Source organism: Bos indicus, chromosome 2 (genome assembly GCF_029378745.1).
Source record: "Bos indicus isolate NIAB-ARS_2022 breed Sahiwal x Tharparkar chromosome 2, NIAB-ARS_B.indTharparkar_mat_pri_1.0, whole genome shotgun sequence".
In the NCBI taxonomy this organism is placed as follows: domain Eukaryota; kingdom Metazoa; phylum Chordata; class Mammalia; order Artiodactyla; family Bovidae; genus Bos; species Bos indicus.
The window spans coordinates 87842687-87859950 of record NC_091761.1 but is presented as its reverse complement, the minus strand read 5'-3'; the positions used below and the strand labels follow the sequence as shown (position 1 = coordinate 87859950).

Here is a 17264-nt window from a genome sequence, read left to right as displayed (position 1 = left end):
CCTCACCAGCTCCTGGAGTTCCCCCAAGTTCATGTCCATTGAATTGGTGATGCTATCCAACCATCTTATCCTCTGCTACCCTCTTCTCCTTTTGTCTTCAGTCTTTTCCAGCATCAGGGTCTTTTCCAGTGAGTTGGCTGTTCATATCAGGTGGCCAAAGTATTGAAGCTTCAGCTTCAGCATGAGTCCCTTCAATGAATATTCAGGGTTGATTACCTTTAGGATTGACTGGTTTGATCTCCTTGCTGTCCAAGGGACTCACAAGGACCTGATACATAGTAGCTGACTAATAAATAAGTACAAAGTAGTTAATAAATTCTATCCTATGAATTAAAACAATTAAAAAGCAAATGTGAATAATCCTATTTTAGTGATTAGCTCATGCAGTTGGGAAAAATCAGTAATTTCCTCACCGTTCAGAACCGACTGGCTTCTGCAGTCTGTCGCATCAGGAAGGTTTACAGGGCACAGAGTTTAGCCTGCAGGGAGAGCCCCTACCATTCAGATAACTCATCCACTCATCATGTCACCTCTGCATGTATGGACCGCATGCACACCTGCACACACATGTACAAACAGAAAGCAGGACTTGTCTGTTGGAAAGTTGGTAAGTCCTGACTCAAACCCTAAAATGAATAGCAGCCACATACCCCAACTTGGGAAGTTTAACATAAGCAGTGGGACAGAGGCTTTAAGGTCCTAAAGACATAAGTTTGAGTTCTATTACTTGCTTTATTTAATAAATTTATGTTTTCTTTTTTTTCCCACTGATCTTCAACTTCTTCAATAAAGTGGCATAATGATATCTATGTGATATAATTTTTATGTGAGAATTAAATGACAGTGATGTGTTAAGGGTTAGCTCAGTACCTCAACTACTATATAAATGATAGAAGGCTTGAAGTTATCTGCAGTACACTAAGAATAAAAATATTTTTCTCTAAACGAAATACAATAAAAGTACTTGTGAAGCATTTAGTCCCTGAGAACTTCACTTTGAGTTATGCAGAAAAAGAGAAAAAACTAACAAACAAACATTAGTTTTTACTGGCCCTGTGATTTGTTTATTATGCTTATAAGACCAAAGCCAGTAGCTCTAATCATTTTAATTTTTGCTAAATATTTGTCTACATTTGGACTACTATTTGACCTTGAACAAGTTATCTAACTTCTCTGGTATTAGACAGGATCATTATCCTTAAAATTAGGATACAAGGTTTGGGGGTTAGGGTTGAGGGAGCAAGGATCTTGGGGTGGAGGTTTGGAAATCCATAGCAGTGGTATGCTCAAGAATATCTTTTCCCTATGCTCAAGATGTGAGTACCCATTCCAAACTATTGATTTGATTGGCAACGTTTCTACAAAGAGTGTCACATGGTCAGCCTTTGTCTTACCTTGTAGAATTGCTTCTAGAGTACTTTCTGAGGCTGAAGGAGTCACAGAGAAATGAATTATTCTTCACTCCTCCCACCCAAATTTTTATTTGGCTGTACTCTTCTATCCAGGGTTTCCAGGATTTGTTCTGGTGAATACTTAGAGTGTTAGCTTATTATGGAATCCATTAGCACTCATTCTTGCTAATCTGTTTACATTTGCATAAGCATCTTAATGGTTTAAGGAAAAAATCCATAGGCCAGAAATTCCAGAAATTTCTCATTGCAAAGCCTTTTACCCAATTCATTGCTTTCTACTCATTATAACTATGGACAAAACCCTAGGGCTTCTTTCTCAAAGGCAATTTTGTTAAGGTTTGCATTGAAACACTTGGTTCATGTTTCTGGAAAAAATTATCAGTCTTTTAAGCAGTGTTGACAGATAAACTTGCAAGAGCAATACTACAACTGCTGTCACTACCAGTGTATAAACTACTAAACTACTATTGTTGCACTGGGGAGTTTCCCAAAGAGAGATATCATGAGTTAAGTCTTAATTTTTGCCAAGGAGTCAAAAAACAGCAGATATTGCCAGGGAATTGCTTTGAAAATCCTAGCAACAATACTCTTTATTAGATGAGTAACCTGGAAGGTTGCTTTAAAACCAGTTTACAGGTAATCTTTCTCATTTTGCAGGTCATCCCCAAATCCCCCAGCTAGTTAGAATTTAGGCTTTAAAAATCCCAGTTTGCTCTTCTTTGCACCTATCCTGTGCCATCTTGATTTGATTAGCAGATATGTATGCCAATGCTAATATGTATGCTAACTCTATGTATATGGCTTCACCCTTTGCTCATAAATCCTCTTCAGAAAGTATACTTTGGGGCATAAAGTCACTTGAGTATATTTTGAGTACTGAAATTTTTCTGGATTTACTTTTTTATAGCATCTATAGCAGATAGAAGTAATAAAAACAATGAATCTAACAGAGAAGCAATAGGCTGAAGAAAAAAAAGCTATTTTGTGTGTTTGTGTGTTTCTTTTGCATGCATGCTCTTGCTCGGTCGTGTCATGCCAAGTTCTTTGCCACCCTTTGGATTGTAGCCTGCCAGGGTTCTCCATCCATGGGATTTTCCAGGCAAGAATACTGAGTGGGTTGCCATTTCCTCCTCCAGGGGATCTTCCTACCCAGGGATCAAACCCACATCTCCTGATCTCCTGCATTCCAGGCGAATTCTTTACTGCTGAGTCATCCAGGAAGCCCCTATGTTTCTTTTAGTTCTCTCTGTGTGTAAAACAACAAAGATTTACTATATAGTACAGGGAACTATATTCAATATCATGTAATTAACTATAATGGAAAATAATTGGAAAAATAATATAGATATATACACATGTATGTATAAGTGAATCAATTTGTTGTATGCTTGAAAACAATACAATATTGTAAATCAACTGTTCTTCAGTTGGGGCTTCCCTGGTGGCTCAGATGGTAAAGAGTGTGCCTGCAATGCTGGAGAGCCGGGTTCGATCACTGGGTTGGGAAGATCCCCTGAAGAAGGAAATGGCATCCCATTCCAGTGTTCTTGTCTGGAAAATCCCATGGACAGAGAAGCCTGGTGGGCTATATAGTCCATGGGGTCATAAAGACTCAGACATGACTGAGTGACTATCACTTTCATTCTTCAATTAGAAAAAAATACTGTAGGACCCTTTTCTTCTTTTTTATGTTTAATGTGAATGTAACTTGTATATAGTTAAAGCATGTTTTATTCCTTAAATTTTCTTTCCATTTTTTATTTATAGTAATTTTTGAAACTTAAAGCTGTATTTATATAGTATTCCTATAAATTTAATTTCCAAAGTTGGGAGGTTGTCATTTTATTTCCCATCTATTCTGCTGTCTCCTAATTTGAAAGTCAAGATATGAACTATTAAGCCTCATTTGGAGAAGCTAAATCTAACACATTCCTTCATGTGCTTTGAAGCATATGATTCTAAATTGACAATGAATTCTTTTAAGCTATAGTGATTTGTTTTAAAAAGCAATATGATATAACATGCCATTGTTACTTAAACCAAAGGAAAAGTTGCAATTCCTCAGATGACCCTTGGGAAACAGCAGACACTGGTTAGAATGTCCTAATCAGGTCAGAATGGTCAGAATGTCCTAATTTTGAAATGGCAAAGCTAATCTGTTAATCATAATTATATAGACATTTCTTGAAATGTACAGTAACATTTAAACAAAGACCTTTCATGTAGATACTGATCATCTAAAATTTACCCTTACAATTCTAAGATAATGATATTTTCCCTACAGTAAAACTAAGATCCAGAGAAATCTCCAACTTGCTCAAAAGGAGGTCTCAGAGCTAGTAAGAATTAGAATGTAGATTTGAGTGCAGTTTTCTAATATCAGGTCCAATCAATGCTTTTTCAGTATAATATGATCATCAACAAAAACTAAAGATACATCATAGAGAAGAAAATTCAAAATGTTTTGATACATTTATAATACAGTGAGGGCTTTTCTGGTGGTTCAGACTGTAAAGAATCTGCCTATAATGCAGGAGACCTGGGTTTGATCCCTGGATCGAGAAGATCCTCTGGAGAAGGGAATGGTTACCCACTTCAGTATTCTTGTCTGGAGAATTCCATGGACAGAGGAGCCTGGCGGGCTATAGTCCACAGGGTCACAAAGAGTCAGACACGATTAATACTTACCACTTAACCAGCTTTAATAATATAGTGACAGTTCAGTAAGATTGAATCCTTAATGTCATTAGGGTTTAGAGAAAAAAAAAAAGAAATATGACAGTTATAAATGTCTTGCATCCAAAGACAATAACATAAAGCCCGGACAATACAGAACAGGATTCTCAAATTTCAGATTACATGAAAATCACCTGGCAGCTATATCTTGTATACCCTTGAAAGACAGTAAGTAAAAGCAAAAATGATATAGGCATTGATTCTCAAACTTTACATAAGAATTGGAAATTTGGTATACATAAAAACTCGAAGAGATTCTGAATTTGTATTTCTAACAGTTTCCACGAAATATAAATTTTGATGTTTCATAGGACCGTATTTTTAATGTCTTTGACACAGACCTGAAATGTGCAATGTACATCCATGTGTGTACATATGTCAGTACACACACAGACAGACACACAAACAAGGTGGATATTAACAGTAATGACAAACACTCCATAGTGCCAGATACTGTTCTAAGTGTTGACATATATTAATTCATTTAATCTGCACAATAATCCTTCAAGGTAGGCATACTTTTTAACCCACATTGAATGTCCTAAGGCACAAGGAAGTTAAGTAACCTATCCATAGTCGCATATCTACCAAATGCGCAAGCTGAGATTTAAGCCCTGGCAGTCTGGCTAAGAAATCTCTGCTGTTAACTTTTATGCCATACATCTTTCCCAATAGCTGAAAACATATTTACCCCAGGCTGCAATAAAGACATTATAATAAAAAACTAAGTGCCAGATAGGAATATGACAAGATTTACATATAGACATATATTTTTTGAGCATTGAAAATGTTTCTGCAACCTTCTAAAATATATATGTGTATGTCAGGGATTTGTGATTCTTAAACACTTGATTTCCTGGATGTACTGTGAAATTGCATGAAATAAAATGAGATTTTTTTTTGAACCAAATACCTTTTCATTGTAATGCAAATAAATCCCTGGGGTGGAGTACAACTTTCTTGACTGTGAATAACCTATCATAGCCAGCAGTCTTGGGCATTGAATAGCTAATGTTCATAGGGTGCTCTTGGTTAGGACATCTATTTGGAGTTGTATACAACCCCAGAAGCTCAGAGGATGGTTAGATAGTAGTTCCCAGTCTTTGTTATTTTCACTGAGTCCCAGGAACTTCAAAGGAATTAGCAAGATCCTCCAGGAACTGTGAGTTTCTCAGAAACTTGAGCAGACTCCAGATCTGAACTACCCAGCTGCAAGGCCCGAGGACTGGGACCCTTCTCCAGAGGTTAAAATAGCTACAGAAAGCTGCTCTGCTACTAAACACGGCAGTGTTTCAGCCCCACTTGCCACATGCTGGGGACTTGTACTTTAAGCTGGGAACATCATTCCTTCCCAGGCACTTCTCATTCCACAAATAACCTTTAGGGACTTTGGCAACAGTAGAATCAATGGCAGAAAGTGAAGAGGAACTAAAAAGCCTCTTAATGAAAGTGAAAGAGCAGAGTGAAAAAGTTGGCTTAAAGCTCAACATTCAGAAAACGAAGATCATGGCATCTGGTCCCATCATTTCATGGCAAATAGATGGGGAAACAGTGGAAACAGTGTCAGACTTTATTTTTTTGGGCTCCAAAATGACTGCAGATGGTGATTGCAGCCATGAAATTAAAAGACGCTTACTCCTTGGAAGGAAAGTTATGACCAACCTAGATAGTATATTCAAAAGCAGAGACGTTACTTTGCCAACAAAGGTCTGTCTAGTCAAGGCTATGGTTTTTCCAGTGGTCATGTATGGATGTGAGAGTTGGACTGTGAAGAAAGCTGAGCGCCGAAGAATTGATGCTTTTGAACTGTGGTGTTGGAGAAGACTCTTGAGAGCCCCTTGGACTGCAAGGAGATCCAACCAGTCTATTCTAAAGAATTTCTTTGGAAGGAATGATGCTAACGCTGAGACTCCAGTACTTTGGCTACCTCATGCGAAGAGTTGACTCATTGGAAAAGACTCTGATGCTGGGAGGACTTGGGGGCAGGAAGAGAAGGGGACGACAGAGGATGAAATGGCTGGATGGCATCACTGACTCGATGGACGTTGACTTTGAGTGAATTCTGGGAGTTGGTGATGGACAGGGAGGCCTGGCGTGCTGCAATTCATGGGGTCGCAAAGAGTCGGACACGACTAAGCCACTGAACTGAACTGAGAATCAAATTCACTGTGAATTAAATTGCAGCTCTGATGTAAAACTCTGGAAGCAGTTGTATTTTTAATGTCTCTTTAATAAGTAAGCATTTTGGCTTTATTGAGGATGTGTTCTGTTATGAATGGGAGCATTGCTTTTGTTATGAGAGGCAGCACTTCATTTTATTCTTTATGTTTTTTAGGATTTCTGATCCATCGCTAAGTATTGTAGAGAAAAGATGAACCGTTAGGACCAAGGCTTACCTTTGGTCTTGGTTTAATTTAAGACAGGCTTAACATGATATTTTCCATCAGAGTGAAAAAGCAAAATACAAAATCAGGCACTGCTGTTATGTCTACATTTTAGTCACTATGATTATTTTCAAGTAATTTAAAAAGAACAGGGGAAGAAGAGAGGGAAGGAGGAAGAGAGGAATGAAAGGAAGGATGGGAGGAAGGTCAGAAAGAAGAGAGAAAAGAAGTAATGAATGTTCAAGCTTACTTTTCAGGTTGAGTCTGGTACAATGTGATGCTCCTCTGACTTTTTTTTTTCAAGTATTTGTATTCTTATTTCTGTGACATAAGAGGCTAAAATATTATTCTGATATTATTTGTATAAGAGTGGCAGCAGAAGAAAATGTTTTTCAGATTTGACAAAATCTATGCAAACTACTCCTGAAACCATGACCAGCCTTGTTCAGTAAAAATAAAGCCTGTTGGTGATCATTTGATTTTCAGCCATTTTTAAAGTTGGGATGATGATTTTTTTTCTTTATTATTTGAAGTAAAGAATTTGACTTTTATTGATAGAGCTGTCAAGGCCCGGGAAATGTTGATGAAGCCTCATTCCTTGACCAAACTTAAGACAAGCTCTTGAACCTTTTCCTAGGCCCATCTGTGCACTTCCTTGTAAAATCCAGTTTTATGAGAACCCTGCTAAGTCAGTTTAACCACAACCTGCTTGATATCTGATCAGCCTCGATATCTCATTCTTATCGGGTTCCTCATCCTCTAACATCCCCTAGGTGATGTCTGATCACCCTGGCCTGTCTTCAGCAAAGAATCCTGTTAGTTCAGTTTAGCTAGAATCCTTCTTACTCATGACGTTTCCTTTTGGTTATTTTCCACCTCTGACCCCCAGACTCTTCCTTGGCTGTACATTCCCACTTTCTCATGCTGTTTTTGGAGTTGGCCCCAGTCTCTTTCCCCGACTGTAATATCCCATTGCAGTGGTCCCTAGACCTGTTGTGATGCTCCTGAATAAGGTTTGCTTTAACATCTTTAACAACATAGAGGGTATCTTTATTCTCATAGGTAAAATTTTAACACTGGTAACCTGTGTATGGGCAGAACCTAGTTTTCAGAAGTATTTTGTTTGGCTTTTCTTGTGTTTTGAAAATAGAGTTATTTGCCAGTTTCTAAATTTAGGAGCTATCCTGCAAAAATCCAGATTTAAAAAAAATATTATTTTTGGAAACAACATCTAAAGAAATGACAATATGAGAAAGACAACTGGCTGAGTCAAGGTAGTGACTACTCTGTTTGGACTGGAAGACTTTCTCTCCAAGTATCTCTGTGGCTGGCTTCCCTGGCTGTTGTGCTCTACCTGGCTGTGTAGGCATTTGAATTTGCAATGCCTTCATTATGGTTTACTAATGAGTTAGTACTTCATGGTGTGGCCACATGTCACTAGAAAGATACTTCCTCAGTCACTGTTCTAAACTATATGAAATTATAAGGATCTGGGAACTCATTAGAAAAGGGGAATTATTATGTATAATCTTAAAGGATGTGAAGAACTGACTCATTAGAAGTAAGACCCTGATGCTGGGAAAGATTGAAGGCAGGAGGAAAAGGGGATGACAGAGAATGAGATGGTTGGATGGCATCACTGACTCAGTGGAGATGAGTTTGAGGAAACTCCGGGAGTTGGTGATGGACAGGGAAGCTGGCATGCTGTAGTCCATGGGGTCTCAAAGAGTCGGACACGACTGAACGACTGAACTGAACTGAACTGACTGAATCTTAAAGGAATATGGACTGATGTTATTCTGATTCTTATTGCACCAATTTCATAGAGATTTCACAGAGCTCAAGAAAGTAACTCAAATGTAATTAAGTACTGAAAAATGAAAATAGTGACATTTTGGAAAATTAGCTTTTGATCAAAGAATGTTTGCATTAACAGGATATTTCTTCTTCTTTTTTTTTTTAGTAGAAAAAGAAATGAATAAAATGTCTACTTCTTACGTACCTGAAAACATAATATACTAACTTGAATTTGCCTTTATTTTGGCTGAATTAAAAAGCAAGCAAACAAAAGTGAACTGAATGTCTGAGGGCAAGTATTTCTGCCTGAAAAGTATGACTTTATTCTGGAAACTTTGTTCTTCATTTATTGATGTGGTGTATCACATTGATAAATTTGTGGATATTGAAAAATCCTTGCATCCCAGGGATATATTCCACTTGATTAAATTCAGATTGCTAGTATTTTGTTGAGGATTTTTGCATCTATATTCATCAGTGATATTTGGCGTATAATCTTTTTTTTTTTTTGTAGCACCTTTATCTGATTTTGGTATAAGGGTGATGGTGGCCTTGTAAAATGAGTTTGGGAGTTTTATTTCCTCTGCAATTTATGGAACCTTTTCAGAAGGATGGGGGTTAGCCCTTCTTTAAATGTTTGATAGAATTCACCTGTGTAGCCATCTGGGACTTTTGTTTGTTGGGAGGGTCAGTGCTTGTGATTGGTCTGCTAATGTTTTCTATTTCTTCCTAATTCAGTCTTGGGAGCTTGTGACTTTCTAAGAATTTGTCCATTTCTTTCCGGTTGTCCATTTTATTGGCATACAGTTGCTTGTGGAAATCTCTTATGATCTTTTGTATTTCTGTGGTGTCAGTTGTAAAGTTTCCTTTTTCATGTCTAGTTTTATTCATTTGAGTCCTCTCTCTCTTTTTTTTTCTTGATGAGTCTGGCTAAAGGTTTATCAATTTTGTTTATCTTTTCAAAGAACCGACTTTTAGTTTCATTGATTTTTGCTATTGTCTTCTTTGTCTCTGTTTTATTTATTTCTACTCTGATGTTTATGCTTTTTTTTTTCTTTCTGCTAACTTTAGGTTTTTTGTTTGTTTGTTTTTCTTTCTCTAGTTGCTTTAGGTGTAAGGTTTGGTTGTTATTTGAGATTTTTCTTATTTCCTGAGGTAAGATTGTATTGCTATACTTTCCTGTTAGAACTGCTTTTGCTGCATTCCGTAGGTTTTGGATCATTGTGCTTTCATTTTCATTTGTTTCTAGATACTTTATTTCCTCCTTGATTTCTTCAGTGATTCATTAGTTATTTAGTAACATCTTATTTAGCCTCCACCTATTTGTGTTTGTTTTTTTTTAATAGTTTTTTTCTTGTAGTTTATTTCTAATCTCATAGCACATGGTCAGAAAAGATGCCTGATACAATTTTAATTTGCTTAAATTTACCAAGGCTTGCTTTGTGTCCCAGCACATGGTTGATCCTGGAGAATATTCCATGTGCACTTGGGAAAAATGTGTATTTTGTTATTTTTCAATAGAATGCTCTATAAAAATCAGTTAAGTCCATCTGGTCTAATGTAACATTTAAGGCCTTTGTTTCCTTACTGATTTTCTGTTTGGATGATATGTCCATTGACAAAAGTGGACTGTTAAAGTCACCCACTATTATTGTGTTAATTTCTCCTTTTATGGCTGTTAGCATTTGCCTTATATATTAGGTGCTACTGTTTGTTGTATGTATATTTACAACTGTTACATCTTCTTTTTGGATTGATCTCTTGATCATTGTATTGGGTCCTTTTTTGTCTCTTCTAACAGTCTTTAAAATCTATTTGTCTGATATGAGCATTGCTACTTTTAGCTTTTTTTTTGATTTCCCTTTGCACGGAATACCTTCTTCCATACCCTCTTCACTTCTTTCAGTGAGGAACTTACAATAGCAACTTCTGTCCTATGAAAACTGTGTTAGATTACCTTGCTTAAAGTCTCTTAACTATTTGCTTGGTTTGATTTTAAGTGTGTCTTATTACAATACCTGAAAAATGTTTGCCTTTAGAGGATAAGATTAAAATAATTTGTTTACCTTGAACTTTATGAAGGAAAGGTGAATACAAAATACATGAGTTACATCGAAAGGATTAAGTTATAAATTGAAGTCTTAAAGAAGTTTGAAGTGAACTTTTGACTTATTTAGGAGTTCATAGGAAAGTTAAGCACCATTCAGTTTTTTAAAAAATCATGAAAAAATATTGTATATGTCTGAATATAAGGTGCTCCCAAGATATGGATGTCTATGTGCTTTACCAGTTAGAAGTTTTAAATATACAAAATCTTTAGATATGTAATAAAATGATCAGATATTACTTCCTTGTATGTATTTAAAAATCACGTTATATGAAATATTAATTTAGAAATATTACTTTCTTGATTGATTTTTTTCAAATACTTTACGTATGATTTGATTCTAGTGACTTTGTCATCTCTAAATTCCCTGTTTTGAGTCATCTTACCCAGTTTTCCAGCACACATCACTTTTGCCTAAATATTTTGAGATTCAGTACTTTTTCTTTTGAACTTTATTTTGTATTAGGGTATAGCAAGTTAGCAGTGTTGTGATAGTTTCAGGCCAACAATGAAGGAACTCTGCCATACGTATTCATGTATGCATTTTCCCCCAAGCCTCTCTCCCATCCAGACTATCACATAACATTTAGCAGAGTGCTATGCAATAGGTCCTTGCTGGTTATCCATTTTAAATATAGCAGTGTATACACGATCATCCCAGACTCCCTAACTGTCCCTTTCCCCTGGCAGCTATATGTTCGTTATCTTAGTATGTGAGACTCAGTACTTTTTTGATCAATTATGACTCTATCACTGTAAGCCATGTGCCAATTTACAAGCACTGTTTGCATATTGAAAGGTGCAATTATTTAAAAAATTTGTCTTACAGGTGAATACTTTTCTGCTTTCTAGCATGTAATCACTCAAAGTAGTTTTCTTTAAAGTTATATCAATACACTTTTGCATAATCATATACAACATTTCCAATTGTAAGAAAAAATTACTTCCATGTAGAATTTTTGCTTTATCAGATTTTTGGGGAATTCCCTGGCAGCCCCGTGGTTGGTATTACATGCTCTCACTGCCAGGGCCTGGGTTCAGGCCTGGGGAAATATTCACAGAATAGCACAAGCAGAGTGTCAAAATAAAAACAACAGCATAACACAGTTTTTGTTAGATTATATCCACAAGCATTTAAAGCTGGCAAAGATAGAGGTTGATTCAGCCTAATGTGTTTTCCCCAAACAAACCTTAACTTTACATAATAATGTAATACAGAGATTTAGATAAGGATTTGATTTGATATGATATGACTTTTTTTTTCTTTTTTGATGTGAGTCTTTCTTGTGAAATATTCCTGAGGGAAGAAAAGACTGCCTCTTGTTTGAACATATATGATACTTTCCTTTTTCTCCCTTTCAAAGTTATTCCTTAAATCTTTACTAAAGTACAATAAAACATATAAGAAAAATAACCCGGAGAAAGGGAGAATTTTATTTAATAGTAAATCAGTTCACTTCAGTTCAGTCACTTAGTCACGCTTCCCTGTCCATCACCAACTCCCGGGGCTTACTCAGATTCATGTCCGTTGAGTCGGTGATGCCATCCAACCATCTCATCCTCGTCGTCCCCTTCTCCTCCCGCCTTCAATCTTTCCCAGCATCAGGGTCTTTTCCAGTGAGTCAGTTCTTTGCATCAGGTGGCCAAAGTGTTTGAGTTTCAGCTTCAACATCAGTCCTTTTAATGAATATTCAGGGCTGATTTCCTTTAGAATTGACTGGTTGGATCTCCTTGCAGTCCAAGGGACTCTCAAGGGTCTTCTCCAACACCACAGTTCAAAAGCATCAATTCTTCGGCGCTCAGCTTTCTTTATAGTCCAACTCTCACATCCGTACATAACAATTGGAAAAACCATAGCTTGGACTAGATGGACCTTTGTTGGCAAAGTAGTGTCTCTGCTTTTTAACATGCCATCTAGGTTGGTCATAGCTTTTCTTCCAAGGAGCAAGTGTCTTTTAATTTCATGGTTTTAGTCACCATCTGCAGTGATTTTGGAGCCCAAGAAAATAAAGTCTCTTACTGTTCCCATTGTTTCCCCATCTATTTGCCATGAAGTGATGGGACCAGATGCCATGATCTTACTTTTTCACTCACGTCTTTCACTTTCATCAAGAGGCTCTTTAGTTTCTTTGCTGTCTATCATAAGGGTGGTGTCATCTGCATATCTGAGGTTATTGATATTTTTCTTGGCAATCTTGAAAGTGGGTTAAAGGCTAACAGGGTTTTTCCAAGAGAATGCACTGGTCCTAGCAAACAAATGGCAAATCAAGGTGATATTATTAATTTTGTGAGACTTTTTCTTATTCTAGTGCATATCACAATCATTAAAATATCCATGTCTTAAAGATACATTCCTATAGAAAAGATACCAAGTGAGGAGTTGAAAGGGTATACTATGAGACAGGCCTTTTATATAAATGTCTCCATAGTTGTATAATAGTATTTATGTGAGATTTTTTATTCAGTTCAGTTGCTCAGTCGTGTCCGACTCTTTGCGACCCCATGAATCACAGCACACCAGGCCTCCCTGTCCATCACCAACTCCTGGAGTTCACTCAAACTCACGTCCATCAAGTCAGTCATGCCATCCAGCCATCTCATCCGCTGTCATCCCCTTCTCTTCCTGCCCCCAAGTCCTCCCAGCATCAGAGTCTTTTCCAATGAGTCAACTCTTTGCATGAGGTAGCCAAAGTACTGGAGTTTCAGCTTCAGCATCAGTCCTGCCAAAGAACACCCAGGACTGATCTCCTTTAGTATGGACTGGTTGGATCTCCTTGCAGTCCAAGGGACTCTCAAGAGTCTTCTCCAACACCACAGTTCAAAAGCATCAATTCTTCGGCGCTCAGCTTTCTTCACAGTCCAACTCTCACATCCATACATGACCACTGGAAAAACCATAGCCTTGACTAGACAGACCTTTGTTGGCAAAGTAATGTCTCTGCTTTTCAATATGCTATCTAGGTTGGTCATAACTTTCCTTCCAAGGAGTAAGCGTCTTTTAATTTCATGGCTGCAGTCACCATCTGCAGTGATTTTGGAGCCCCCCAAAATAAAGTCTGACACTGTTTCCACTGTTTCCCCATCTATTTGCCATGAAGTGATGGGACCAAATGCCATGATCTTCGTTTTCTGAATGTTGAGCTTTAAGCCAACTTTTTCACTCTCCACTTTCACTTTCATCAAGAGGCTTTTTAGTTCCTCTTCACTTTTTGCCATAAGGGTGGTGTCATCTGCATATCTGAAGTTATTGATATTTCTCCCAGCAATCTTGATTCCAGCTTGTGCTTCTTCCATCCCAGCATTTCTCATGATGTGCTCTGCATATAAGTTAAATAAGCAGGGTGACAATATACAGCCTTGACGTACTCCTTTTCCTGTTTGGAACAAGTCTGTTGTTCCATGTCCAGTTCTAACTGTTGCTTCCTGACCTGCATAGCAATTAATTTGGCAGAAGATGTTGTTCTTGACATTTCATGATACTCATGAACTGCACAATTAACCACAAACTACAGAAGATTAAAACAGCTTTTTTTTTTTTTTTACCACAGTGGATGATGAAGGAGGTGATAAAGGTTGGAAACATGAGAAGATTTAGAATTTGTAATAACCATTTCTGTCTTGGCTATTTAATAGAATGCCTACTTTTAGAAATTTTAAAAAGGCAAATATTTTTATTTTCATATCATAGCCTATGGAAAAATCTATTATTGTAACATTTTTTCAGGAAAAGATGACTCACTTTTACTCTGGGTCTTCCAGCTTTGTATGAAAAAAATATTTTTAATTAATATACCAAAAATATAATTTAAAACTACATGTATCAGCAACAAATTATACTAATGATGATAATGACAAATTATCATTTTTATCTCTTAACAGTGGAAAGAGTGGAACGAGAAAACCTTTCAGACTATTGTGTTCTGGGCCAGCGTCCAATGCATTTACCAAATATGAACCAGCTGGCCTCCCTGGGGAAAACCAACGAACAGTCTCCTCATAGCCAAATCCACCACAGTACTCCAATCCGAAACCAAGTGCCCGCATTACAGCCCATCATGAGCCCTGGTCTTCTTTCTCCCCAGCTCAGTCCACAACTTGTCAGGCAACAAATTGCCATGGCCCATCTGATCAACCAACAGATTGCCGTTAGCCGGCTTCTGGCTCACCAGCATCCTCAAGCCATCAACCAGCAGTTCTTGAACCACCCACCCATTCCCAGAGCAGTTAAGCCAGAGCCAACCAACTCCTCTGTGGAAGTATCTCCAGATATCTACCAGCAAGTCAGAGATGAGTTGAAGAGAGCCAGTGTGTCCCAAGCTGTCTTTGCAAGAGTGGCATTCAATCGCACACAGGTACCATTAGCATTAAACATCATAATGTTTATATCATGTTAATGATATATCATGTATCATGTTAATACTATGGACACGTTGTGACAAATATTGTTTATCTCTTTAAAATTTTTCTGTGGATCTCAGAGCACATAGTCATATTAATTAATAATCTTTAGTTCGTGAAATACTATCACCATTGATCTACGCTTGGCTATGATTAATTTCAGTGACGTAATGAATATCTGTGAACTCACTACCCAACTCAGCACCTGAAATGTTACTAGTGACGTGGGTCTCTTTATGTACTTCTCCTTCCGCCCTCTTTTCCATTTACTTTCCCCAGATGTAACCCTGATCTTGAATTTTGTGATTATCATTCCTTGTTTTTATTTAAAAAAAAACTAGTTCTAAACTTACTGTATCTTTGAACTTTACAAAAAATATTATTATATGTTATCATTTTCATAATTTTTAATAAACCCTTCAAAATGTATAAGTTAGATTTAAGATACTGGTAAAGTAGTATTGATAAAGGGGTTCCCAAGTGGTGCTAGTGGTAAAGAACCCGCCTGTCAGTGCAGGAGACGTAAGAGAGACAGGTCAATTTCTGGGTTGGGAAAATTACCTGGAGGAGGACTTGGCAGCCCACTCCAGTATTCTTGCCCAGAGAATCCCCATGGACAGAGGAGCCTGGAGGTCTACAGTCCATAGGGTTACACAGAGTTGGACATGACTGAAACGACTTAGCACAACGTAGTAATTGGTAGTTGACTCATATTTTTAATATTTTGAGAGAATTATATGCCAATATAATATTAAATGATAGACAGTGAACGGTTTAGCTATGTCTTATTTTATTGAAGGCTGCTTATAATCAAGAAGTTCTTTCCCACCAGTACTAAATGTGAGTGTGCATTAGAATTACTTGGAAGACTGTTAGATTGCTGGCCCACTTCCTAGAGTTTCTGATTCACAGGTCTAGGGTGGGACCCAGAAATTTGCATGTCTAACAAGATCCCAGCTGGTCCTGATGCTGGTCTTAGGTCACATTTTGAGAACCGCCAATCTAGCTCTTATGCCATCGTCCCTTTGGTGTCTGTAGGAGTTTGGTTCCAGGACCCTCGCAAATACCAAAACCCATAGATGCTCAAGTCCCTTATGTAAAATGGTGCAGTACAATTGGTCCGCCCTATCTGTGGATTTTGCATCCACAGACACAGAGGACCAATTGTATGAGTACCCAGAAAGTAAAAGTGCCTAATCTTAAGGAGGTAACAATCTGGTAGTGAAAAGTAGAATGTACTCAGATAAATAAAATGTGAAGTCAGGAGAATAATGTAAGATAATTGTGAGCAGTGACTGCAATGGGTATTTGTGAGGAGTTGGGGTTAGGCATACTTACAGTAGAGTAAATAAGTGAGTAAGCAAGTGAGTCTTTAAGAGGACAGTGGGTTTAAGTTAGTCACCCTACTAAATGCAAGGCAGGAAACGAAGCTCTCTGCAGATGCAAAGATGAAAAAAATTGTGAGTGAACACATATGTGAACAACTGACTTGAGTATGAAGGTTTCTGGATAGTTAGACCTTGAATGATGAATAAAATTTAATGGGCAAACATGGAGAAGAAGGGTATTTTAGGTTAAAACACACACACACACACACACACACACAAGAAAAGGGTTGAGTCAGAAAAAGTCAGGACCAGCTGATAGTTGACAGCAAAGCTAGATAATATGACTTAAAGGTAGAAGAACAGATCCAAAAAGATCTTAGGTTCGTGCTAAGAACTTTGAACTGTGTTTAATGAGCAGTGGAAACCACTGAAGGTTTTATGTAGGGATATTCTTTCATCAAATGATCAGAATTGGATGTTAGGAATACTTTTTTTCCCATCAAGAGGGTAGGAATTTTACTTAGGAGGCTGCCTTATGTGTGTGGCTGAAATGCATAGAAGTTTTGAACAAGACTGGTGGCAATGGAGTGGAGGGTAATGTCAAAAAGCATTGTGAGAGTAAAGTTGACAGAAATTGCAACTGCCTGGAGTAGAGATAACACTAGGCTTTGAGCCTCATGACTACCAATGAAGCATAATTATTTAGAGAATCAAGGAGGGCATTGAAAGAGATGGTTGGAGTAAGGTTAAAGTGATTATTTTGGGCTGTTTTGACTTTGGGCTATTTGACTTTGAAGTGCTAGTAGACTCCTTAAGTAAAGATGTGTAGCAGTCATTGAAAATAAGAGTTTAGTGCTAAAAATAGTTGTTAGGGTCAGAGAAAGAGATTAGAAATTTATTCACAAAACCTGGAATTTAACAGGACAGCAGAGGGAGGGGAGAAGCCACCAGCACTACTAACACCAAGGAAAAGAGACCACGAAATGCCAGGAGAGGTGGGGCAGGTGAAGGTGGAAGAAAAGGGAGATGCTGATAAAGTATAGAGGATTTGGGCTGAGAGTCTCCAGAGGAGACTCTTCCATGTGGGGAAAACTACGGAGTC

General features: G+C 37.5%; 1 protein-coding gene across 2 annotated transcripts in view; it reads left to right on the top strand.

Annotated features, from left to right (window-relative positions):
- SATB2 (SATB homeobox 2) overlaps positions 1 to 17264 on the top strand; it is a 201401-nt gene that overhangs the window by 111195 nt on the left and 72942 nt on the right. For both annotated transcript variants that reach the window (XM_019974518.2, XM_070769811.1), the window contains one exon: positions 14316 to 14788. In XM_019974518.2, coding sequence (XP_019830077.2) covers positions 14316 to 14788 — 473 coding nt within the window. The remainder of the gene's footprint in view (positions 1 to 14315; positions 14789 to 17264) is intronic.